The sequence below is a fragment of the Notolepis coatsorum genome (genome assembly GCF_963971535.1).
Source record: "Notolepis coatsorum genome assembly, chromosome: 3".
NCBI classification, from domain to species: domain Eukaryota; kingdom Metazoa; phylum Chordata; class Actinopteri; order Aulopiformes; family Paralepididae; genus Notolepis; species Notolepis coatsorum.
The window spans coordinates 31,936,047-31,962,181 of record NC_140167.1 but is presented as its reverse complement, the minus strand read 5'-3'; the positions used below and the strand labels follow the sequence as shown (position 1 = coordinate 31,962,181).

At 44.8% G+C, this 26,135-nt stretch overlaps 2 protein-coding genes across 3 annotated transcripts in view; one reads left to right on the top strand and one right to left on the bottom strand.

The window, feature by feature from the left end:
* The window catches only part of togaram1 (TOG array regulator of axonemal microtubules 1), a 63,446-nt gene extending 54,768 nt beyond the window's left edge, over positions 1 to 8,678 (top strand). The window contains exons 15-22 of the mRNA XM_084310006.1: positions 149 to 384; positions 3,201 to 3,359; positions 3,446 to 3,572; positions 3,720 to 3,835; positions 6,846 to 7,029; positions 7,178 to 7,397; positions 7,496 to 7,582; positions 7,729 to 8,678. Coding sequence (XP_084166132.1) covers positions 149 to 384; positions 3,201 to 3,359; positions 3,446 to 3,572; positions 3,720 to 3,835; positions 6,846 to 7,029; positions 7,178 to 7,397; positions 7,496 to 7,582; positions 7,729 to 7,982 — 1,383 coding nt within the window. The 3' untranslated portion in view covers positions 7,983 to 8,678. The remainder of the gene's footprint in view (positions 1 to 148; positions 385 to 3,200; positions 3,360 to 3,445; positions 3,573 to 3,719; positions 3,836 to 6,845; positions 7,030 to 7,177; positions 7,398 to 7,495; positions 7,583 to 7,728) is intronic.
* Positions 8,679 to 14,202: 5,524 nt separating this feature from the next.
* Positions 14,203 to 24,252, bottom strand: ccdc28b (coiled-coil domain containing 28B). 2 transcript variants are annotated; one of them, XM_084309780.1, is made up of 6 exons: positions 24,098 to 24,252; positions 22,721 to 23,024; positions 21,323 to 21,492; positions 20,602 to 20,756; positions 14,498 to 14,520; positions 14,203 to 14,364 (listed from the first exon to the last, which is right to left on the bottom strand). In XM_084309780.1, exons 2-6 carry the CDS (start codon positions 22,954 to 22,956, stop codon positions 14,310 to 14,312), a joined length of 639 nt encoding a protein of 212 aa, XP_084165906.1. In that variant the 5' UTR covers positions 22,957 to 23,024; positions 24,098 to 24,252; the 3' UTR covers positions 14,203 to 14,309. The 2 variants fall into 2 exon arrangements, with proteins under 2 accessions (XP_084165906.1, XP_084165907.1); XM_084309781.1 differs by having other exon boundaries at positions 22,721 to 22,969.
* Between the last annotated feature and the right edge of the window lie 1,883 nt (positions 24,253 to 26,135).

The following is a 26,135-nucleotide window of genomic DNA, read 5'->3' as shown; positions in this document are numbered from 1 at the left end:
TCCTGCGGTGTTGTCTTATCCCAACTACAACAATTATCTCTTTAAACCTGAGCATGAACATGCAGTGTGGCCTGTGATTCACAGTAGATTGATCTCTTGATATATTTGACATCCCCTCCCTGACATCCCCTCCCTGTTTTTACCTCAGGTGAAGAACTTGCGGTCAGTGGTCTCCAGGGGGGCAGTGTGCACACTGGGCGACCTGTACAGCCACCTCCAGAAAGCCATGGACCAGGAGCTGGAGGGGACGGCCAAGGCTCTGCTGCAGAAGGCCGGGGAGAGCAACGTCTTCATCAGGCAGGATGTGGACGCGGCGCTGGACTGCATGGCGCAGCACTGCACCCCCACCCGCAGCATCAGCGCCCTCATCACTGGGGGGCTCAGGTCAGCATGCAGACCAACACAAAGCAAGGTTTATTTGTCAGCTGCTCCGTCATACAAGTACAATGTGCAGTGAAATGTTTGTTGCCGGCTCCGTAAGGGCCAGTGTCGACTGGGGACGTTTTATGAGTTGTCAGCTCCTTTCTGTCATTCATTTCTATGCTACAGACGCGACAGGCGCGCTCCTTTTCCCAGCGCCGCGCCTCGCGTTTTAGCGCTCTCGGCGGCCAGCGTTTTTGGGCGGAGCGCTCCCAGCGCCTAAAGTTGAAACTAGTTCAACTTTTGGAGAGGAGCGCGCTCATCAAGGTAACTTTTTTCGACCGACCAATCAACATCGAGCAAGTGGTGGAGCCGCGGCAGTCGCGAGACTCAGGAAAACGCTCTGAGCTTTTTTGTTTTGCTTTTCAAAGCGGTCCGTCTTGAAAAAAACATCCCCGGTGGACACAAAGCCTCAGTGTGCTACTATACTAATAGGTTAGGTGAACAAGAATAAATTAAGCTAGTATATATACTAGGCAAAATATTTACCAGAGTGGATGGGCTGTCATATGTAATCATAGGTGGGTTGTACCGGTTTGATGGAACCAGTCAGTATCTGCCAAGGTTTGCATATTCAGAGTATTTCAATTTCTCTTTATAAAAGAAATTAAATGTTCTCTTTTTTTTTTTACATAGAATATAAAACAAAACATGACGGCACAATAGAATATTATATGACTATGAATAACATAGGACTATGTATATTCACAGAACATTCACAGTATATCACATTTTATAAATATACGGTACACAGAATTGACCAGGCGAGCAGAATAATGAGTTCAGTGTTGTTGTTGTTGTTGACGGGAGGGGGCATCCTGTTGGGAACAACAAGCGGTAGTCCTTAACGCTCGGTTCGTTAGCGCTGCAACCCCAGCTATACTACGTGGCACTATGAATAAATGAGCCCGAATTTCTAACAGGCCAGTGTTATAAAGCACTTAATTTAATTAATTAGACCAGCAGAGCACGGGTGGGATGTCGAGCCTTATTCAGGATCCGGATGGCCTGGGGGTAGAAGCTCCGCCTGAGTTATGGATGCAGTACCTTCTCCCCGACCTGAGCAGAGGGAACAAACACAGCCTTTTTCAACCATTGATCATTAAGTAATGTGGTATTTCGCCAATTGCATCACCTTTTCTCCCATTCCCCCAATTGAGTTTGTTACGAAGGATCAGATTAAACCGAATATATATATTTATTTATGGATATATATTGAATAGTATTTGTATATCGTTTGATATCCCTTGTATATTCCTTGTACATATACACGGAATATCCCTTTAGCCTACTATAGCCCATAATAGTTCATTCTCTTATTGGACAAAAGGACCAGGCGCCAGGGGACCAGCCCTTGGCGTCAAGTTCAAAGGTACCGACGAGACATGTCCGTACTAGCCCCGGCTCCGCTCAGGGATACGGCTACCGAAATGAGAGTGGCACTATTTGTTCACCGTGCATATAAATATGGCGCAAGTAAATGTAGAAGTCCCTTAGTCCCTTACCCTTCTTCCCAACTTAGTAACCGAACGTGAAGCCTCACCCACGATACGACGTGCGGTGAAGTATGGCCTGTTTGGCCTTAGAATAGCATCGAGACCTCGTGCGAATTAATAGCTGAATTGTCAGAGTTTGGCACTGTACCGTCGAGTGCGACGTATTTCTATTAAGTTAATAATAGTCTATTGTGTATGGTGTATCGTGCGGTTAGAGTTCTAAAGTGACCAGCATCTCCAACGCTTCCTCGTGTTATCTAGAGTCTTATCCAGGTTGGGCCGACCACATGGCGCTTTCATCCGAGGAGATCTAGGCGAGGACCGAGGGACATGTACACTGGATTACCTACCCGACGACTGCTGAGCCCTATGCGGCTGGAATATATATTTGCTTTGGTACTGTGATTTGTGGAGCGGATAATCGCCGACGCCTGTGAGTGTTGGATTTACCCCCGAGAGGAGTCAAGTTGAGTCGGCGCTCAGAGAGACTGAGGTCGCCTAGCTTCTTCTTCATTGTGGAGCTACAGCCTACAAGAGAACCAAGGTGTATTCATCTGCGGATCAAGAGTCTATCGCACTGTCTTCTGTACTTGAAGTCTCCCTAGATATCGTTGACCAGACGGTCTACTACCGACGGCTCTCCTACCCCCCCTACCGGCTTACAACCGGGAGGACCCCTTCCAGAATATCCCGCTATATCATTAAGTGTACCATAGCTATAATTCCCTAAGAGCCAGGTTGTATACTTGCTTCCTGCGTAACCAGAGATTGGACATTCAGTGTTGATTTGACCAGAGTACTCATTTGCCTTACAAGTGCATTCAAATGATAAATGTAAGATAAATATTCTATGTACCTTTTGCTATATTAAATATTTGATTATTACCTTTGACTGGAACCGATTTCATTGTGGAAAGTGTTCATCATATTTAGATATCGTGTACTGTATGGCCAGTAGTTAAAGTACATAAAGCGGTAGTGGTTTAATGATACCATACTTATCAATACAGTCAGGGAATTGTACCCCTCAGTTACAGAGTTGTTAGGCCAATGCCCTCCTGGTCGTTGCGCTGCCCTACTGTTGGTCTGGGGAGGGTGTAGAACTACCACATGACTCCTCAGACACATCGCCAGTAGCTTCTTTCCACCCGATTGCTAGGAGTTTCACTGGGAGATCACATTATCTCCTCTCCTCACAACAGAACGATAAGATTCAGGTTAAAAATCTGCTCAATTCCCATTTAACTGTGTGTGTGTGTGTGTCCCCCCCTCTTTTTTGTGCAGTAATCTGAACTCGGTAGTGAGGAAATGCACTGCTCATCACTTGACGAAGCTGGTAGAGAAGGTCGGCGCTGCCCGCCTCCTGTCTGGTGGGAAGGACCTCACTGACAGAATCCTGCCCGCTGTCACCAAGCTGGCACAAGACTCGTCACAGGAAGCCCGGTACGCAGACACACAGAGGGGCTTTGTACTGCTTCAAAACACTGTCACCAACATCAGGTTCTTATCCCGTTTCTCTCATCTCTTAGCTACTTTGGGCGGCGGATGCTGTTGTTCCTGTCATCCCATCATGACTTTGAGAAGATCCTGGAGAAATACATCCCCGCCAAAGACCTGCAGACGGTCAAAGACACCGTCTTTACCTTGAAGACTAAGGTAACATACAGTTTGGTCGCCTGTGGACTTGTCCTTGGAGAGTCACACTTGTGTCATGGGACACCAAACCCTGTTGCGGTGCAGGTAGTGGCAGAGGTTGGTGTTTTTACATGTTTCCAATGTAACAGGAAGTGTGTATGTTCTTAGGGTCTTGGTGAGATGCCCCAGGACACCCCGTCAGCCAGGGGCAGACGCTCCCTCCCGGGCAGTGGGACAGTCAGGGCCTCGTCTCTCACCAGAGAACCTCTCAACCAGAACAACAGGTGGGTCCCAACACCCACCAAAACATCTGTACTGCACACAACACACAGCGGCCTAGAGACACGACAGCCTAGAGACACGGCGGCCTAGAGACACTAGAGCCTAGAAATACGACAGCCTAGAAACACGACAGCCTAGAAACACGACAGCCTAGAAACAAGACAGCCTAGAAACACGACGGCCTAGAGACACGACGGCCTAGAGACACGACGGCCTAGAAACACGACGGCCTAGAGACACGGCGGCCTAGAAACACGACAGCCTAGAGACACGACGGCCTAGAAACACGGCGGCCTAGAGACACGGCGGCCTAGAAACACGACAGCCTAGAGACACGACGGCCTAGAGACACTAGAGCCTAGAGACACTAGAGCCTAGAAATACGACAGCCTAGAAACACGACAGCCTAGAAACACGACAGCCTAGAAACACGACGGCCTAGAGACACGACGGCCTAGAAACACGACGGCCTAGAAACACGGCGGCCTAGAGACACGACGGCCTAGAGACACAGCAGCCTAGAGACACGACGGCCTAGAGACACGGCGGCCTAGAGACACGACGGCCTAGAGACACGACGGCCTAGAGACACGGCGGCCTAGAGACACGGCGGCCTAGAGACACGGCGGCCTAGAGACACGACGGCCTAGAGACACGACGGCCTAGAGACACAACCTAGTGTCACTAACGGAGTTTCGTAATCCAGCTCATTATCAGCACATTTCTCTGCCAATCGGTTGTTTTTGTCTGCAAGGAAAATTTGCGCTTCTTCTCTGAGTTAAAAAAGGCGATTTATTACTCTGCCTCAAGATAGCCATCTCACCTCAGTGTGGTATAGCAGCTGCTTATGTGCAGAGCCCATTTCATCGCGACCAACCGGCACCGCTTCAGACAACAAACCTATCCATTGCGAGTCCAGGTTACACACAAAAGACCACACCCCCGGCCCCCTCCCGCGATTATACATGCGCAGGATGTAGTGAGATGTGTATTGGAATACTGTGTGTCGGCCTTGATGAAGGGGCGAGACATGGCAAATACACACAGCTGCCGGGTGAATATCAAGATATCAAATCAAGAATAATTTGTCACATACTGTGACGTACAAGTATAATATGCAGTGAAATGTTTGTTTGCAGAGTCGGCTACTATACGATACAAGTAAGAGTAAAAATGTATTAAGCTAGTATACACTAGGCAAAATATATACAGGCAAAATATATACAAGAGTGGATGGACTGTCAAATATAATGATAGATGGGTTGTATTGTGCAGTTGGATTAGATGCAACCAATCAGTATGTGCCAAGGATTGGATATGTCATTCTATTCTATTCTATACTATATGTATATTCAGAGAGTATTCACAGTATATAGATTTTTTTATAAACATAAGAATATAGAATATTATATATAGTGTTAGATTAGACTCGTATTCAGCCTCTCGTTGATCATTTATCAGCCTTCATCACCTCCTTCTTATTGATCCTCTGCGTTGTGTTTGTTGTGGTTCATGGCTATGTACGGTTATGTATAATGCTCAAATAAAAAATCAATACAACATTTTATTTATCAAATAGAATGTCTATCAAACTATCCTAGTGTGCGCTGGAATTTCTTTGGTTCACATAAGAATATAGAATATTTGATGAGAGGTGGTCAGACATCTGAGGAACAGACACTATGTCATCTCTACTCATGCACCACCGAGAGCGTCCTAACGGGGAACATCACGGCCAGACGTCATCATTCATTTTCAGTGAGAGATGATGGTGCTGACGTTGGCGGCAATGGCAGAGGCATCTCAACCTTTTGCCATCATCTGGCGTGGGTTTCTAAACCAGGTGTTAAGCCAAGCAAAATTCAGCTCTTAGTTTTTACTCAAACAATGAATATAGACCCCCTTATTTAGCAGTTTGTAAGAATTGTTTTAGTATGAGCATCTCATTATGTTTTTTTTTTAATCCACTTTTTCTCCCATTTTCAATTTTTCTCCCATCCCAATTTCATATCGTCCAATTCAACCCTCCCCTGTCTCGAACGCTGTTTCATGCCTCCCACAAGCCGGCTGTAATGTGGACGTGTAAGCCATACATTGCACGAGTCCCCTCCAGTACTCGAGGTAGCAGCCGTCGCATCTTTTCACCTGCGCAGCGCGATCTTTCAGCGTCAGGGGTCTGCGCTTTGGAGGGACGCCGCCCCCGTCGCTTCCTGATTCTACTGCGCAGGCGCACCAACCGACCTGTAGGAGTCGCTGTCCACAACGTCCGATCCCCACCCATCAGTTTCCCTCCCCCTAATATTGCCAATTGTATTAGTACGGACGACCAGCCAAACTGAAAGCAATGTGGAGAGCTTGGCTCGAACCCAGCGTCTCCAGCATTGGTGGTGAGCGCCTTGCCCACTGCACCACCTAGCCACCCTGCATCTCATTATGTTTTTTTTTTGCTATTGCAATCGCCCTGTCTCCTGAATTTTGCAGATGCAGTGCGATCTATTTAAAACTATACAGGCCGGTTTGGCAGAATGTACCGGCGTACCGCCCTCCTCAACCGATACCACCGAGGATGACTTTAAAATGCTGTAATCTGAACGCCAGTCTCTGAATCACTAGCCGCTGTAGTTTGTCCCCAGAAAAGATCATACAATTTCCCTATGTACTCAAGTACAAACTTGCAACATGTAATCGCACGCCAAGCACACCTATACGATTGTTGCAATATTATACGTAGTCTGGTAAGGAAATCTATTCACTTCCGTTTCCTACCTCAGTGCTCTCCTTTCGTCAGAGACCCTATATTGGGAACAACCTTTCACTTCATATTATTATATTTCATAATATTATAGCAATCGAGTGGGTGTGCTCGGTGTGTGATTACATGTTGCGAGACGGAGCAAATATGAGAAAGTACATAGGGGCAATTGTATGACATTATCTGCGGCCCAGACATTTGCTAGCAATCTGGGAAGCTGCTGCAACCATGATTTGACCTATTTTTCCTCTAACCTACAGGGAGTCTAATAGCCAGTACAGCTGCAGATCTCAAACGCACAGTATCGCAGACAAGACGGAGTACATCAAGCAGCTCTCCACTGTGCTAGGCTCAAAGGACTTCAAAGAGAGGATCAAGGGCATCGACCAGCTCGTGGCCGACTGCCAGCACAACCCCAACATGGTGATCAATAGCATATTCCCGGTTAGTAACTTCCATCAGCTTTGTGTGTGTTTCTGTACATATCAATATTCTATTCCCGCCTGCAGCTAGTTCCTCGATCGCCACGTGGACTTCCCAGCGATCTCTTCTTTATTGTTTATTTCTTGTATTTGTCCCTCCTCTCCTCCAGGTGTTCGACGTCTTCAAGGCCAGGCTGCAGGAGTCCAACAGTAAGGTCAACCTGTACGCGCTGGAGTCCCTCCAGAAGATGGTCGGCCTGCTGAAGGACAACATGTCTCAGGTGGTCAACATGCTCATCCCCGCTATCGTTGATAATCACCTCAATTCCAAGACCACCGGCATCTCTACCGCCGCTGTCGGAGCCATCGACGCCCTCATCGCAAACCTTGGTATGTATGGCAAGGTATTAAAGTCAAAGGATTGCTCCCTCTGTGGAATCTGATGTTTGGATAAACCTCTATTTGACTTTCTTTTGTTTGCACTCCAGATAACGGCCTCCTCCTCCAGCCCTTCTGCTCCAAGGCCCAGGCCCTAAACGGCAAAGCTAAGGTTGACCTGATCGAGAAGGTTGCAGGTTTGTCTCGTCTCACGGCACCACCCTGAAACTAAGATCACACAGCTGTGTTCTCAACATGAATCGCTTATTGTACGACTGTCTACCTTAATAATAAACGGAACGGGTTCTTGTGTGTTTGTTCTCTTCCCGTCCTGAACATCCAGAGCTGGTGACGGAGCTGTACCACCGCAAGCCCCAGATGGTGGAACAGAAAGTGCTGCCCTTGCTGTGGCCCCTCCTGGACGCCCCCAGCCACAGCGGCACGGCTCATGGCCGGGCACCCAGCATGCGGGGGGCCACCGCCGACCTGTGCCAAGCCCTCCACGCCCAGATGGGGCCCCGCCTGGGGGAGTGTGCCGCCTCCCAGTCCGTCAACGTCCACATGAGCCTAAATAAGTTCCTGAGAACCCTGCCCTAGCCCCGAGGAGGAGAAATCAACGACGCTATCGAAACACAACCAAACCCCTGGAAGAGAAGTAACACGGAACTTACTTGAAGACGATACATTTCTTTTTCCTTTTTTTTCTTTTGGTAATATATATTTATTGAGGAAATGAAGCAGGGAACAGGTTCACGTTTAAAATGAGAGGTTCTCTATTTTCTTTTAACACTTTGAGTGCCAGCAGGGGGTGCACGATTTAGCGCTTGAGTGCCAGCGCTGTAGTCAATGGGAGGGCGAGCACATTTGCGAACGCATAAACTAGATCTTAAATTATGGCTATGTGTCTAATACGCCTGTCTCTTATCAATGACTTGTTTGCAGTCAACATTGTCGAAACGGATTGTTTTTTAACACTTTTTATTTTTTATTTTTTTTTAGCGTTTATCGCTTTTTTCTGGTCAAGCATGACCGACAGAAACAGGTTGAAATGGGATGTAGAGCAGGGGAAGCCATTCTGAGAAATGACGGCGGGTCCGGGAATCGAACTCGTGTCCCCCAGATCCGTGACGAGCACGGTTTTCCCCGACGCAGAAATAGCGCCGAGATATGCGGTGAGCTACGGGAGCTCCCCAACGGATTGTTTTTTAATCGGTACATTTCCGTTTTATACCATTTTGAAAAACGCTCGTTTATTTTTGTGCGGCTAAGTGGCGCAGTGGGCAAGGCGCTCGCCACTAATGCAGGAGATGCTGGGTTCGAGCCCAGCTCTCGGCATTGCTACCAGCTTGGCTGGTCGTTCATACTAACACAATTGGCAGTGTTAGGGGTGGGAAGCTGGTGGGTGGGGATTGGACGTTGTGGACAACGACTCCTACAGGTCGGTTGGTGCGCCTGCGCAGCAGAATCAGGAAGTAACGGGGGCGGCGTGTGCCTCCCACGCAGACCCTCGCCGCTGAGAGATTGCGCTGTGCAGGTGAAAAGATGCGACGGCTGCCTCCTCGTGTACCGGAGGGGACACGTGATGCAAGGCTTCGTCCACATTGCAGCCGGCCAGTGGGAGGCATGGCCTAACAGCGTTCGAGACAGGGGAGGGTAGAATTGGACAATACGGAATTGGGATGGGAGAAAAAATAGAAAATGGGAGAAAAAGTAGCTTTAAAAAAATAAAAACGCTCGTTTTTTTAAACTTCCAGAAACAAATTTAGATTCTGCAGTTTATTGATCCAAAGCTGGGTACTCGAAACACATATTGCACGCTGTTCTGAGGGTGGGCAATGAATGGGATCGTCTCCGGTTACATGCCTGATAAGTAAAATGTGGATTCCGGAGACTTTTTTTCCCATCCATTTCATTCAGTCCAATCCAATGGGTGCAATACCATCCGGAGAGACGATAGGGGCGGTATTTTCCCTGTTCGAGCTCAAAGCCAGTCCCAATGGTAACGTGAGGCTAGATTGATGAAAAATGAATGGAAATCGCTAATAAAAAAGATAACGATTAAAAACGAGATTTCTCGTCATTGGCACTGAACGCATGGCATGAAATAACGAGATTTCTCATGGCTGGCACTCAAAGTGTTAAGGGTATCGTAAAAACAAAAAATTCTACATTTCTAATAGTGCCTGCACTTTTACAACATTAAAAGAGAAAGGCCTTAAGATGAAACACGATTGAGCCCTTAACCATTTGGTTGCCGAAAATGTAGAACTACGTTTCTGTCGCCCAATCGCTGAGTGCCAGAAACATAGATCTACGTTTTTCTCACAGTATTTCTTTTATTCGCTATTGCCATTCATAATTCAGCGGGGCACCTTGTGCATACTGTTCCGAGTGTGTCTGAGTTGGCAGACGGTCTTATACCGCCCTCTAACGCCTTCTGCCATTATTGCACCCCGTTTGAAACGGGTTATTTTCTTTTCTCTACCGAGCTGCGGCGTGGGGGCGGGTCCTAAACACTCCGACAAAACACACGCTTGTAGGGATGGTTTGGACTACTGACCCCGCCCGCCCGTTGAAGTGCAATGCCCAACAACGTCGGAGACAGGATCGCTGTGGATAACTGGAATGGCGATCAGATATTTGGATTCTTTTTTTTTGCATTACATCAGATACCAGGTAAGGACACTATATATGAAAGCTTGCGTTGATCTGATATTTATTTCTACCACGATTGAAGCTATCTGTTTTATGTGTGTGGCTGTTTTCCGTTGGGTTGCAGGAGGGGGGGGGGGGGGGGGGGGGGGGGGGCGGAGCGGCGGTCTAAACCACATTGCATGCTTGCACGAGGAAGGATAATGATGATGATCTAGTGTTGATTTCAGGAAGATCCAATAATCAGGCGAAAAATGACAGCGTGTTTATTGAATTACACAAAAACACTGTTTTCGTGTCTTTTCCCTGGAATTACTCAGAAGCAACCAAACTATATTCATATTCAAAACGGTATAAAACGGAAACGTACGGATGAAAAAAGTATCTGTTTTTTGCACGTTGACTGGAAGCAACTAACTGAGACTCGACGGCGTTATTAGACCCATAGATATACTATAAAATATAGGTTTAGCTCTACAAACTACAACTACGTTTACATGGGGTTAATGGACGGCAAGGAAGGGGTCACTTCCAGGAAGGGGCGTGGCACTCAATGTGTTAAAAGGATATTTCACGTTATTAGAAATCAGCAGTCTTACCTATACTCTGTCAGTGCATCTACAAGTAAGCTAGCAACCACTGCTGTCCCTGTCGTCTGCTATCAACACCTCCATCCAGAGGACCAAGTCTAAATCATACTTCTAACATAAAAAAGAATTATGCTCTGCAATAAAACAGACAATTCTGAGTCAACAGTGTTTGTTTTGGCATTTGATGCGTCTTTACAGATTTATTACCCTTGAAAGATAAGAGCATATCTGGTCAATTTGTTGTAATTTGGAGTGTGCTGCTGTCTATCTTTGCCTTGCATGGAATGTTCGGGGAGTGTTTACCCATGATTATCTCCTCCCTTGATGAAAGAAATATTCCAAACATTCTATGAAAAGCTGACAGTTGAGCAACTACACCTCAAGATAGAAATATTTCCTTTACTGATCATTTGAAAATTGCAACATTAGCTCAAAAAGACCAAGTACCTTTGACACAGAAAAATATATCACACAGAATAATATCACTGTAGTTTGTTCTATTTAGTTCAGCTTTATATAAACATGGTCCTCAAAATGAATGGAAGTGAAGTGACACCTGGACAGTGAATGCTAGCTTGACTTTAGAGGGAGGCGAGACTGCTTATTTATGACAAGTTCTACTAAAGTGAAATATCCCTTTAATTCCACCCCCTATCTCAGTGATATATGCCCTCTGGTACAGGAGCCCAGGCAGACCTTTAACTGTTGGAATCAGGTATCACATACTCAAAAACAACCTGCTCTCTTTGCACTTTGAAGAAGTAGCTCATTATCATGATCGATGTCATGACTTTTTACATTGGATGTATCGTCCTATGATTGTCATTGCTGTTTTTATTGTGTTTTAAGAATCTTAACTGTAGACAAATCAGACATCATTGCAGAATGTAACAATTAAATGCACAAAAGAAAAGAGGAAGCGCGGGACCCCGAAAGATGATCTTTTGCCGTTTCATTTAACTTGACGTGATATTTCTAAGACGTGTCTTATGCAGTTGTTTTGAAGATGTGTGAGATTAGTGTGGATATTACAAAACAATTTTGTACAGCTCTAATGTGTAATTGCACAGTATTAGCCTAATATGTAATCGTATGCTGTATGATGTTACAGTATATAACGTATCTATTGTGTAACATAATGGTTTTAAAGTTCTATAATGTGCTGAGTCGGTACCGTCCTTTTCCCTTTATTTTAATTTTTTTCCGCATGACCAAAATTTACTGACATGGGATTAAGAAAATATTTATATTTTTGTTAAGGAGATTACCTATGTACACCGATGCCTAAATCAACTTTGGGATCAAACCATTTCTGCTGGGTGGGTATAATAAAATAATTTCGCTTTACACTAACGGTGGATTCAGAAACAGTGACTGAAATCTGTGAATCTGTTTCAGTATAGTGCCAGTCTTCTTGTAGCCTTCTCGATATTTCGTTGTTAAATTATGTTGAACTTTGTTTGTGAACAAGAGGAAAAACAGATTGATATATATATATATAAATAAAGTGTTTTATTTCTGTAAAATTGCCTCCAGCTGCCTCATTAAATTGTTAGTGGGATATTGAAGACTGGATAGATTATTTAGACCTCAACTATTTCATAAAGAATACACACACACACTGTGCTTCTGACATTGGACAATAAAGTGTGGTTAGCCTCATGTTCTTGGGAAAAGGGACACTTCGTTCAAACCAAGCCTGTTTACAGACGTCAAAGGTAGATTTATAATGATGAATGAAGTTTTCTGAGGTAGCTATGTACAGTATATATGTTACTTTATTGACTAGTTTAAAATAAAACAGGACTGTATCACTTAATATCTCAACATTCAGCACCCTTTGTCTTGTACACGCTCTATCATAACTACATTTACTCTGATAAATGTGTTTCCTTATGGTGAAAAGTACAGAAAAGCACCACTCACAAGGTTCATTAGCTTTTATAGGTACAGTTAATAAATGTACAAACACAAAGATACTTCACCCTATGCCTGGTGTCATGCATACAGCATGGTGTCTAAATCTGACACTTTAGCAGTGTTATGAAAACATCAAACTACTGAAGTGAATTATCTCTACTTGTGAGAGAGAGCACAGGCATACAGCAAAGCTAAAGGACACATCGTATGGAAAGATTTGAGAATCGTTGAGAGTAACCAATCGTCATATTGTGTGTAAAATATACGCCTTATGTGTATCAATGTAGGGGGTCCTTGACATGAAATAGGATGAGAACCACTGGTCTACTCTATACAGCAGCATGCCTGAGGTGCAGTACCTCCCAATTTGTTTTTCAATTACATAATAAACCATGATCACCCCCTCCCAAATAATGTACTTGTGAAAGTAGCTGCCGTTGTGAAAATGTTCAGAGCAGAGATTCACTCCTATACGACGTGAATATACTCTGAATGTCCTGTCGCAGTGTGTAGGCTACGTGTCTTAAAACGGATGATATCCCACTGAATGTCCTCTGTTGTCAGAGTGGAGAGAGGGACAGAATCATCCGCATGACCTGCATGTTACAGTATTGTTGGTTTTATACAGCATTGCGGTAAGCAGGTCTCGTTGGCTTGTGCTTAAGAGGGAAGCTGCTGTTTGAGCCCTCTAGAATAAAAACCAAGGCATTCGGACGTGTCACAGACAAAACCTTCCAGTTCCCAATATCAAAACATCGCAACAAATTCAGTAGTCGTGGAGCACATTGTAAATACGTTGTCTCATTTCATACATTCTTGCACATGGTTCAATTGAATGAAATATACACTTTGTACATTAGGCCTACTCATGTAGTCTGCCTTGCTTGCGCTGCAAAATACCCCCCTCCCCCCTTTATACCAGAATACACCACTTTCTGTGTAGCCTGTATGACATCCCGTCTGTTTTCCAGTGTTCTTTTTTTTTATCAAAGATATAAAAACGAGGAGCGCTTTGTGAACAATTGAGGCTGAGTGAAAAATCCTTCAAGAGGTCCTGAGCTGACCCACAATGGCTCCATCGACACATGGGCCGAACATTTGCTACTTCCATTATGGCTCAATTTGCCTGTACCTCACCAATGGAGACAAATATCTCCCTAGAACGGTGTAAGAGGTGGGCATGAAAATGTGACCCAATTCGGTCATTCTGATCAGATGTGCTTGTAGTTTTGAGAGGTGGAACACATAAGTTATATATTAACTTCAAGCATTTATGCATTTGCCAGCTGATTCCAAAATGGGATGTATAGACCTTTGCTATATGACAACATAAACATTCTAAACTGGTCCAAGTTTATTTCCTGTTGCAGAAGCTGACAGGAAACACACTGGGGCTCGGGCTGTCCCCCTAACAACAGACCTCTTCTGAAAAGGTCTATAACCAGCTAAACTATCATCAACGTTTTATTCTTTCTTCACAATTGCACGGTAAACCGATTTGAATGGACCGTGTGCTGTGAAAGAGGAATCTATGACTTTGGTTCACAGTTCATGTGGCATTATGGTGCTTGGCTTCACTGCAATAACCCCCCCCCCCCCCCCCCCTTCATTGACATAATGAGGAAACGGAAATGAGCCCCTTCCCCTATGGACCACGCTCTCTGTTGCTAAGGCAGCTGGATCGGTGTCATGGCAACCGAGCCCGGTTGGATGTTGCTAGAAGATGAGCCGTCTCCCCACGCCCCCTCCATGGATGGTCAGGTCAGGGACCGGATGTCTTGGGAGGGTCCTGATTCTCAGCCAAGTGAAGCTTTTGTCTGAACGCGGTGACATTAAGGATTCACACCAGAGAGCTATGAATATAGATGATCCACACCCAGGGTTTGCAGCTGGCGCATCAGGTGAGCCCCCCCCCATAGATGACCGGAAATTGATTTACAAAAAGGATACATTGAGGTGCTGAGTTCCTCCAGCTTTGGGGATGAAAGAAAAACACAATTAGTTGAGTGTTGTAGCAAAAAACAAAACCTGAGCTAGAAATAGAATCTGATGTTGTGGTAACACAGGTTGAAAACCATTCAACGTGATCATATTACACAAGATTAGATTTGATTCGATTCTATTCCAATTTATTGTCATCATACAGCACAGGTACAGTACAATGAAAAGGAAGTTTGGAATCCAACCAGAGTGCAAAGGTAGCAGTAAAGTACAACAGGAATATACAATGTACAGGATATTAAACTGGGTACAAAATATACAAATTAGTACTACTGAGTGTTAATCGGTGCTAATCCAGAGTTGTAGTATAATATGTACGGTGATACAGGTGTAAAGACAGTATAGTAGTAGTCATACTGTCCAGCAGCGTAACTAGTAAGAGTAGGATATGTACAGATAGTATCTACAGATATGTAAAAGTACATTGTGCAGGTAAATACAGACAGGTGTGGATAGGTACTATATAACTTGGTCAGGTCAGTACTAGAATCAAACTCTTATCATCCTGTAACATAGAGTGGTTCTTTGAAGGAGTGCAATGTACAAAAGCTCTGTTCAAACTATCATGGAAGGAATGTGAATCACTACCCACTTTCAAAAACACTCTCAAAGAACACCTACGGGAGACTGCAATTCGAAACTGGCCCCTGTAAATGTCCTAACCCAACCCCCTCCAATGTACAGTAAATGACCAAGTATGGTTGTCAATATTCCAATGTACAGTTTTGCTTGTACAGTTGTACAGTGTCCCCCACCCCTCCTACCCACCCCCCACCCCACCCAACCAACCACCTCCAATGTATAGTCCCCCCCCAACCCCACCCCACCTACCCAACCTCCTCCAATGTACAGTTTCTACGTCAAATGTATATACTCTCTTTTCTGGACTCTTTTTGTATCACAAACGGTACTGTATTTGCAAATCTGGTATGTCATAAATGTATAGATGTAGCAGTACTGTCTATCTGTATGTCGTGTATGTCATATATGTTATGATGAATTGAAAATGGGGGACCCTGATGTAAACGAGACGAAAGTCTTTCTCTGGTCTGCATGTATTGAGCTGTACTGTACTGTACCCATTCTGCAATCTGTTAATAAAGTTTTCAATCAATCAATCAATCTGGTAACATAGAGTTGCTATTTGACGGAGCTAAATGTACAGACACTCTGTTCAAATCCAAATTAAAAGGGAGAGAAAGTCATTTCACAGCACGTCTGTTTTGAAGCGGAACTATTCTGGCGTGTTCACAGCTACAGAGTATTCTTGGCAGCCCTATCTCTGTAATGAGCTGAAGAGCTTTCACACCACCCTCACACATACCACAGCAATCACACACCAACCCCAGCAGTGGATGACTAGGAAGGAGTAGTCCTCTTAAGTAGCCTACTATACATATCGTACATACTGACCTTCGACGTTTAGCATTTAGACATATTAGTTCCTCAACAAAGAATTTAAAACCGGTTTATGAACGATATCATTTTCATCTCAAGATTGTTTCTTTTCTTTATGTTTTAAGGTTGTTTTTAATGGAATGACTGTTAATTATTATATTGGAGAGGGGGGGGTCAGGGCATGCAACAGCATGTAGGATGTGATCCCTACAGGGCATGGGCCAGACTTGCATTTGTGAATAATACTATGCACCTTGGTATGAGCCAAAATAAAAACAAGAAAAACCTAATAAGAGAGAGAGTGGGTCTGAGCCGTTTTAATGACTGTTTCTCTTGTCTCTAAAATACATGCACTTTTGAACAATAGTCCTTTAAACTACAACATTGAAGTGGTTATCAGGAGTCTGCTACCTAATCTAGTAATGGTTCAGACTGTTTTTATCAACAATGTACTACTTCATCATCCATTCCTTATTATTATTTATTATTATTACGATTATTATTCAAATCGTAGTTACTGTTTCAAATGTTTCTTACATCCCTCTATGACTATTCCTGTTCCTACTTCAAACTATCCACTCACTCCACTCACCTTTTAAAAGTAGAAAAGGACTAGGAATAATTTACTTAAATATTAGAAGTCTATCTCAGAAATTGGATCATAGCAATGTCCTAGTTATGCAGAGTGATCCTGACATCCTGGTCTTTAGTGAATACTGGCTAAATAAAAGTATTAACTCAGATGAAGCTTTAATGTGCTACAGCCTTCATAGAGTAGACAGAGTTGGAAGGGGTAGCTATTTTTGTCAAATCTTTTTTTGTGTCTGTTCTGAATGCTGTCACTAGATCAAGATGTCTTGAGTTTCAGATGGGGCCTACATCTGCGGATCTGGGTTCCATTGATGTCTTGGGGGGATCTTTCTTGTTTTTCTGATGATGAATTAATTATAGTAGGTGATTTTAACCTGAATTGTCTAAACGGTTCATCTGACTATCTTATTTACTAAAAGATGTCTAAGACATTTTAATAATCAAGCCTTTTTAAATTACATTTTTCATAGTGACTTACAATATACAACTGAGATCCATGATTTGCAATTAGCACTGGACTTTTCTTTAATAAAAACCTTTATTTAGATGATTGATTAGCATGCGCCTTTCAAAGAACGTAGAATTAAAGAGAAAGGAACAGTGCCTGGTCTGGAGCCAGACGCCCCGGTGATCCCGGTTGATGACGTTGGTTATCATTCAGACAGCTTAGGAACAAATGCTCCTCGGCTGTGAGAAAAGCCAAAACAAATGTAATAACTAGCTCTTATTCAAACCCGGGGAAATTCTGGAAAGTAGTAGTAGACAAAACCAAAACCACTAATACCTTATCTACACGTGTTAAAGTAGATAACTGTGTGATCTCTGATCGGAACGAAATGTATCTTGCCTTTAACAGGCACTTCACCAAGGCTGGTCATTTATTGGATAGAAACTATACAGGGCCCCCTCTTGTTGATGCTGTTACTGATTATTCCCGACCCGTGATCTCTCATTTCTCCTTCCAGCCCTTTACACTCATTGATGCACTTGATGCCTTGAAATGCCTAAGTGATTTTTTTTCTTTTTTTTTACATTTTTTCTTTTTCTTTTTTTAAACTTGCTTCCCCAGTTATTACTAAACACTAAACAGTTCATATTTAATCTCTCCATTGGTAGGGGGAGTTTTCCTCTAGTTTGGAAATCTGCCAGAGTGATTCCCTGCACAAAGGAGGTGATAGGGATGAATTGCACAACTATCGTCCTATTTCTAGGCTTCTTGAGACCTTGGTAAATAATCAACTCAAGTTGTTTTTCCTCTCAAATCACTCAACACTAAGTCCACATCAGTCTGGATTCGGAGCCAATAACAGCAATAAGTAAATAGATCCAGCTTTCCTGTGATTAGTAGAACAGATTGTGGAAGCTGTTTTCTTATCGATGTTGTACTATGGAGATTTATGGGCATGCTGTGGCTTCAACTCTTAAACCACTGGACTCTGTCTGTCATTCTGCCCTCAGATCTATTACTGGTGACTTTTGATTGATTGAATTGATTGATTGAAGAATGGATACAATACACTACAGTACAGCTCAATACACACAATTGTTAAGGGGATGCAGACCAGAGAGACTTTCGTCTTGTTTACATCAGGGTCCCCCATTTTCAATTCATCATAACATATATGACATACATGACATACAGATAGACCGTACTGCTACATTTATGACATACCATATTTACAAATACAGTACTGTTTGTGATACAAAAAGAGTTAAAAAAAATAGTATATGGGTGGCTGATTGGCGCAGTTGGCAAGACACTCGCCACTAACGCAGGAGACGCTGGGTTCGAGCCCAGCTCTCGGCGTTGCTACCGGCTGGCCGGTCGTTCATACTAACACAATTGCCAAGTGTTAAGACATTTACATTTACATTTAGTCATTTAGCTGACGCTTTTATCCAAAGCGACTTACAAGTTCTGTACGACAAGCCATCAGGAAGGGCACAACTCTATCAGCTGAGCAACAATGTTCATCAAAGTGTTGAGTGCTACAGTGTAGGTTAGTTTATTAGGACAAGTGCATGACAGTACGGTTAGTTAGGGTTAGATTTTTTATTTTTATTTTTATTTTTTTAATTCAGATAATGGTTGAAGAAGTGCGTCTTTAGTCGACGGCGAAATATTGGACGTGATTCGGCTGTCCTAACTGGGGTGGGTAGTTCATTCCACCATTGTGGGGCAAGGACTGAGAATAGGCGACTTCTCTTTGATGACCCTCCCGGAGCTTGGATAGGAGTAGGTCTGAGGCGGCCAGAAGATGCAGAGCGTAGGGGTCTTGAGGGTGTGTAGTTAGAGACCATTGACCGGAGGTAGGCGGGAGCGGTTCCCTTTGCCGCACGGTATGCTAGGTCGAGGGCCTTGAAGCGGATTCGTGCAGCAATGGGGAGCCAGTGCAGGTCCCTAAGAAGTGGGGTGACATGGGCCGACTTCGGTAGGTTTGAGATCAGGCGGGCCGCTGCGTTCTGAATGAGTTGAAGAGGCTTAGTGGCAGTGGCCGGGAGGCCAGCGAGCAGTGCGTTGCAGTAGTCGAGGCGGGAGATGACTGTTGATTGGACGAGGAGTTGGGTGGCTTCTTTTGTCAGGAAGGGGCGGATCCTTCTGACGTTGCTCAGGAGGAATCGGCAGGTTCTGGTCGTCGCTGCGATGTGAGCAGAGAAGTTCAACTGGTCGTCGAGGACAACACCAAGGTTCTTGGCGGTCGGGGACGCAGTCACAGCTGCATTCTCGACTGTGAGAGACTGTAAGAGGGTGGGAAAGCCGTGGGTGGGGATTGGACATTGTGGATAGCGACTCCTACAGGTCGGTTTGGTGACGTCGGTGCGACGGAAGCAGGAAGTAGCGGGGGCAGCGTGAGCCTCCCACTGAGAGCTCGAGCTGCTGCGGTGAAAAGATGCAACAGGCTGCCTCCTCGTGTACCGGAGGGGACACGTGATGCAATGTCCTCACTACAACCGACCAGTGGGAGGCATAGTCTAGCAACGTTCAAGACAGGGGAGGGAAGAATTTGATAATACGAAATTGGGATGGGAGAAAAAGACAAATGGGGAGAAAAAGTGGATATAAAAAAAAGAAAAAAATAGTATATACATTTGACAAAGAAACTGTACATTGGACGAGGTGGGGTGGGGCTGTACATTGGAGGTGGTTGGGTGGGTGTGGTGGGGGGGGTAGGCGGGGTGGGGGGGTAACTGTACATTGGATTATCTACGAAACCGGTATGATACCCACCACTGTGTCCTTTATGAAAAGGTTGGATGGCCTTCTCTAATTGAATGGTGTAACTATCATTGGTATTTGTTTCTTTTTAAAGCCCTTATTGGTAAGCGTCCCCCTTACATCACAACACTGTTGGGATGGAATCTTGTAACCTATTCTACACGTTCAACCATCTGTAGTGTGGTAGTGAAAGGGTTAACCTTCTGTAGTGTGGTTGTGAAAGGGTTAACCCCTTTGTCGTGTGGCAGTGAAAGGGTTAACCTTCTGTATTGTCGCAGTGAAAGGGTTAACCCTTTGGTAGTGTGGTAGTGAAAGGGTTAACCACACACACACCCACAAGCCACTGAAATACGCCTGTGTCTCCTGTAGCCCATGTCCTGTGTCTTCAAACAGTAGCCATCCCTCAGAGCTAGCAAGGCGAACAGTAGCCATCCCTCAGAGCTAGCAAGGCGAACAGTAGCCATCTCTCAAAGCTAGCAAGGCGAACAGTAGCCATCCCTCAGAGCTAGCAAGGCGAACAGTAGCCATCCCTCAGAGCTAGCAAGGCGAACAGTAGCCATCCATGGGAGCTAGTAAGGCGAACAGTAGCCATCCCTCAGAGCTAGCAAGGCGAACAGTAGCCATCCCTCAGAGCTAGCAAGGCGAACAGTAGCCATCCCTGGGAGCTAGTAAGGCGAACAGTAGCCATCCCTCAGAGCTAGCAAGGCGAACAGTAGCCATCCCTCAGAGCTAGCAAGGCGAACAGTAGCCATCCCTGGGAGCTAGTAAGGCGAACAGTAGCCATCCCTCAGAGCTAGCAAGAGTTAGACATCATACAGTCCTTTACGCTTCCCTTTCTTTCACTTACGTTGCAGAGCAGGTGCTCCAGGTTGTGGTCGGAGGCACACTTCCTCTGGTCCTCCGACAGCTCCTCCACGTGGCTGTCCAGGCTGAAGTGGAGCCGCGCCAGCTTCTCCTGCATCTCCCTCACGTGCTCCAGCTGCTCGAAGGAGCACACCTTGCCTAGAAAGGACAGCTTTTAGCCAGACAGGCCTGGATTTATATCTATGCTCAGTCAGTTACTAGAGCAGGGGTTACCAACCTTTAAAGAGTATTTATTCTGTAACAATATCTGAAATAAAAATGATTAAGTACATTTAAAATAAACCGAAAAAAATCAACGCACTACTATGCACTTGTGTAACACTCAAGCTTGTTACTATTTGATGAACAATACCACTGACCCTTAGTTGCCAGAGAGGTACCTCTCTTGCTGACTTGTTCACAATTTGTAAGTCGCTTTGGATAAGTGTCAGCTAAATGACTAAATGTAAATGTCACCACAAAATGATTAAATGTATAACATGTGTGCGTCTATAACACCTACAGTACAACGGCACTGTAACTAAATCGACGGAAAGTCAAAAGAGAAAAGTTTCCATTGTGACAGCTGGACACAAATAGCGCCACCACGACTATTCGATTTATTTTCTGTCCAATGTGTTTGAGCCACTATTCACCTGGCTTTCTTTTCAGGCAGTAACTGAATATTCCCAGTGTGGTCCCTGGCTTTGCCAAGGTCGTCTTACCGAAGGCCTGGAGTTTGCCGGAGTGAAAGTCGTTGAGCAGGTTGAGGAGCCCTCCCTCCATCTCTCTAACGTCGGAGACGTCTGTGAGGAAGGAGTGCTGCAGAGGGGAAGACTGAGCCACCTTGCTGGGCCCCGCCGGCTGGGGGGCCCGGGGCTTCTCTTTGTGGGGCCTGAGAGACACACGTCGAGAGGCAGAAAACATCAGACTCATGACAACACGATAGTAACGTCTGGCAACATTCCACTCGCTCCGTCTCACATACGATATTCATTACAATTGAAGTGGAAATGCAGGAGTGGAATGAAAATGTACAAGTCGATACTAAAACTAGTTGACAATGACATACTGTATCTACACATGAACGAGTGTTGTGACAACTTTTCACACGTCATTAATGTTTTCCTTTAAGGGCTTTTCGGGCATCATTATTGTTGGCCCTTTAAGGGCTTTTCGAGCATCATTATTGATGGCCCTTTAAGGGCTTTTCGAGCATCATTATTGATGGCCCTTTAAGGGCTTTTCGGGCATCATTATTGTTGGCCCTTTAAGGGCTTTTCGAGCATCATTATTGTTGGCCCTTTAAGGGCTTTTCGAGCATCATTATTGATGGCCCTTTAAGGGCTTTTCGAGCATCATTATTGATGGCCCTTTAAGGGCTTTTCGATCATCATTATTGATGGCCCTTTAAGGGCTTTTCGGGCATCATTATTGTTGGCCCTTTAAGGGCTTTTCGAGCATCATTATTGATGGCCCTTTAAGGGCTTTTCGAGCATCATTATTGATGGCCCTTTAAGGGCTTTTCGAGCATCATTATTGATGGCCCTTTAAGGGCTTTTCGAGCATCATTATTGATGGCCCTTTAAGGGCTTTTCGAGCATCATTATTGTTGGCCCTTTAAGGGCTTTTCGAGCATCATTATTGTTGGCCCTTTAAGGGCTTTTCGAGCATCATTATTGATGGCCCTTTAAGGGCTTTTCGATCATCATTATTGATGGCCCTTTAAGGGCTTTTCGAGCATCATTGATGGCCCTTTAAGGGCTTTTCGAGCATCATTATTGTTGGCCCTTTAAGGGCTTTTCGAGCATCATTATTGATGGCCCTTTAAGGGCTTTTCGAGCATCATTATTGATGGCCCTTTAAGGGCTTTTCGAGCATCATTATTGATGGCCCTTTAAGGGCTTTTCGAGCATCATTATTGTTGGCCCTTTAAGGGCTTTTCGAGCATCATTATTGTTGGCCCTTTAAGGGCTTTTCGAGCATCATTATTGATGGCCCTTTAAGGGCTTTTCGGGCAACATTATTGTTGGCCCTTTAAGGGCTTTTCGGGCAGCTGTTGTTACTTGTCCTTTAAGTCTTAGTTATTATTATGATATTGTCATCGTCCTGGAGACACAGACCTGGTGACCTTCGGCGGAGCCGCGACTGTGCCGAGCACCTCTTTGGATTGTCCCGGCGCCCCGATGGACCTCTTATACTTCCCTCGGTTCTTGGGAGACGGAGGCTGAGGCAGGCCGAGGGAGAAGGTGGCACTCTTGCTGGCGGGGAGGACGGGGAGCTTCCGGGGGTTGATGGGGGGAGGAGGGGGCTGGGGGAGGGAGACCTTGGGGCTCCGTTTCTTGCGTTTGTCCTCCATGGGTGCAGCAGCCCTGTTGGGAAGAAGAGGAGACAGACGGGCGATGCCTGGCGGGCGTTCAGGATGTCCTGAAATAACAAAGGTAGGAACTTCAGAGCCAGCAACCCCCCCCCCCCCCCCCCCCCTCCTCTCTCAATCCTTAACAAACGTCCTGACCGTAGAGGCACTGGACTGGAGGGTATATACAGACTATAGGTGAGTCTGCAGAAAACTGTGCCAAACTTAAGATGCCTCTTCCACACAGCAGCATTTATACAAGCATCGCTGTTTTAATGGTATCCCCCCAAACCTTCTTATTCCAAACAGCAATTTAGCAACATTATCACCAGCATGAAAATATGACAAACAAATTGGGTATGAGCCTGCCAATTATTTCCCTTCTAAGCTTTACTATTTTGCATGAGGATCTGTATCTCAGAGGTCTGTTAATCTTCCAAGGTGAATATGACAGATATGACTGGGGGGGGGGGGGGGGGTTGTGGGAAACAAACTATCCTATTTATAGACTTAGACTATAGCCTAATTAGGGCAAGACATGAGCCAATCTGACAGGTCCTGAACTGCAGTTTAAACAACGCGCCATGTAGGCCGACTACACAAACCCAAAGATACTATTCTACATACATATGGCAAGACTAAATAGTAATAGGCATATACTTTGTAGAACAGTCAATTATACACAAATAGACCCACATTGCAGTGCGATGTTTTAAGGTCAAACACTTGAGACAGGATGTCTGAGTGAGTCGCCGTAGCCAATAATCTAACGGGACAGTGTTATTGGACCAGACAAGGGGACCGCATTAAGTCCAACACAGCGCATCATGTTTATTCTAGGACACTTGGCCTACATGAGGCATCTTCACATACAGTGATAATTGGAAGTCGTAATATTATCAAAATATAGCAATCATCACATAATAATGTATGTGCAACACTGAACAAGAATCAAAGGGGGTCTCCGTCCAAAGATGGCTACTATACCACAATGCGAACTTTCCAAGCTTAAATCAATTCTTTATCCAGAATATTGGAGCAAAACCGAAATAAGAATAATTTATGTATTTAAGTCACGGAGCATCTCAAGTGACTCGTGTAGATTGAATGAATAGCGTTCATAACAGATGACAATAATACTTACCGAATGAATTACAGTACGCACAAACAACAAGCCCAGTGATCACTGGGTCACTTTTCTCTTCCTTGGACTAACATTTATATATTCACCGTAAAAGCATTCAACGTTAAAAATCCATCTATATGGAATTTCTACCTCTTTCACGTAACATTTACCCCCAGAAATCCCCTAACGAAATCTAAAGCGCGGCATCAGTGCCCTCGGCTGAGCGGAGCTCGTCTTTATCCTGTTCTTAAAGGGCCAGTGCATGATGCTCGGTACCAGGGATGGACTGGGCGGGGGCGTTGGTCTAATTGTTTTGTTTATTCAGTGACTTGTCAGGAAGGCCTGGATCTAACGCATGTATGCTTCCGCGTTCGCGTTTTGCGCTCTGATTGGCCACTGACGTTTCTGGTCGCGCCAATCGTGTGACGGCAAGTTCTTTCGCCGGTTAAGCTTAGGCACTCTTTCGAAGTTGGTTAAGGTTAGTTTGTCTTAGAGCAGGGCGATAGAACGCCAGCCCTGATTCCAAACTCTAACCTTAACCAACTTCGAAAGAGTCGCCTAAGCTTAACCAGTGATAAACTAGGCGTTAGGTAGTTTGCTGTTGGTCGAGGCGGAAATGGGCACATCACGCGATTGGGCGTGCATGTCACATGACCAGAAACGTCAGTGGCCAATCAGATCACACCAGAAACGGCAGTGGCCAATCATATTCGCAAAACGCAAACGCGGAAGCAAACATGCGTTAGGATAAGAATAGACGCGGCCTGGATGCCTAAATTCTTATCCCGATTCCTAACCCATGTTTGCTTCCGCTTCCGCGTTTTGCACTGATTGGCCACTGACGTTTCTGGTCGCGCCTATCGTGTGACGGCAAGTTCTTTCGCCGGTTAAGCTTAGGCACTCTTTCGAAGTTGGTTAAGGTTAGTTTGTCTTAGAGCAGGGCGATATCGTGTGATGGCAAGTTCTTTCGCCTTTCGAAGTTGGTTAAGGTTAGTGTGGATCGTAGGCGTTAGATAGTTTGCTGCTGGTCGAGGCGGAAATGGTCGCGTCACGCGATTGGGCGCACATTTCAAGATTCAAGATTCAAGAGTTTTAATTGTCACGGCATACAGGTATACAATGAAATGCGGCTGGTCACATGTCACATGACCAGAAACGTCAGTGGCCAATCAGATCGCAAACATGCAAACATGGGTTAGGATAAGAATAGACGCGGCCTGGATGCATGATTTTTAAACGTAGCCTATGTGTGCGAAGACGCTCTCTGATTGGCTAGCCGCGTACAGCTAAGACCCTCTCTGATTGGTTTAGCGCCGAAGGGTCTCTTCCGCCTAACCCTAACCTTAACCGGTCCCTAACCCTAACTCTAAGTTACTAAGTATAACCAACTTCGAAAGAGGGCCAAAGCATAACCACTTTGAAGCAGAGAATATATATGTACAAGGCGGAAGAGACCCTTCGGCGCTAAAGAAATCAGAGAGGGTCTTCGCTGTACGCGGCTAGCCAATCAGTTACACAGTTACGCACACATAGGCTACGAAAAAAAATCACGCATTCAGGATACACTGCTTAATGCAGCCATGATGCTATACTAGCTTCCTGCCATCTAAATGTTTTGTAAGAAGACACCGTTGTGAGATTACGTAGTTTAGAATACTATCTGAATCTGGACAGGCTCATTGGTGAAGCTGTCCCATGGTTAATTTTTCATTTGGTGTCAAATGACAAAGATCTGGCTTTGCTTTAATTGCAAATAGTTAGGTTATGCTGATAAATAACCTACTTATTTACTTACAACATTTGTACTTATTTGCCTAATTTCTGTATTAAGTCAATATAATTATATTCCAATTAGGGCTTCAGTATAACATGAAAATGCACAACATGTAATTTCCTTGTGCCTCCAACTCGGGAGTTCAAAGTTCACAAAAGATAGGCATTATTGCTCAAGTACTGGAGATAGGAGATGAAGTAAGCTCAGAGAGAGATGGGGGCCTCTTGTGGCTAGAACACGTAAAGACATGTATGTTGTTGTATAAAAAAAAACACAAACAAA

Coding starts and splice junctions, on each gene's coding strand:
- ccdc28b (XM_084309780.1), bottom strand. CDS start 22,956: ATGGAGGACAAACGCAAGAAACGGAGCCCCAAGGTCTCCCTCCCCCAG. Junction 21,493..22,720: donor GCTCCGCCGAAGGTCACCAG/GTCTGTGTCTCC, acceptor TGTGTCTCTCAG/GCCCCACAAAGAGAAGCCCC. Junction 14,521..20,601: donor TGGAGCACCTGCTCTGCAAC/GTAAGTGAAAGA, acceptor TCATCCCCAAAG/CTGGAGGAACTCAGCACCTC.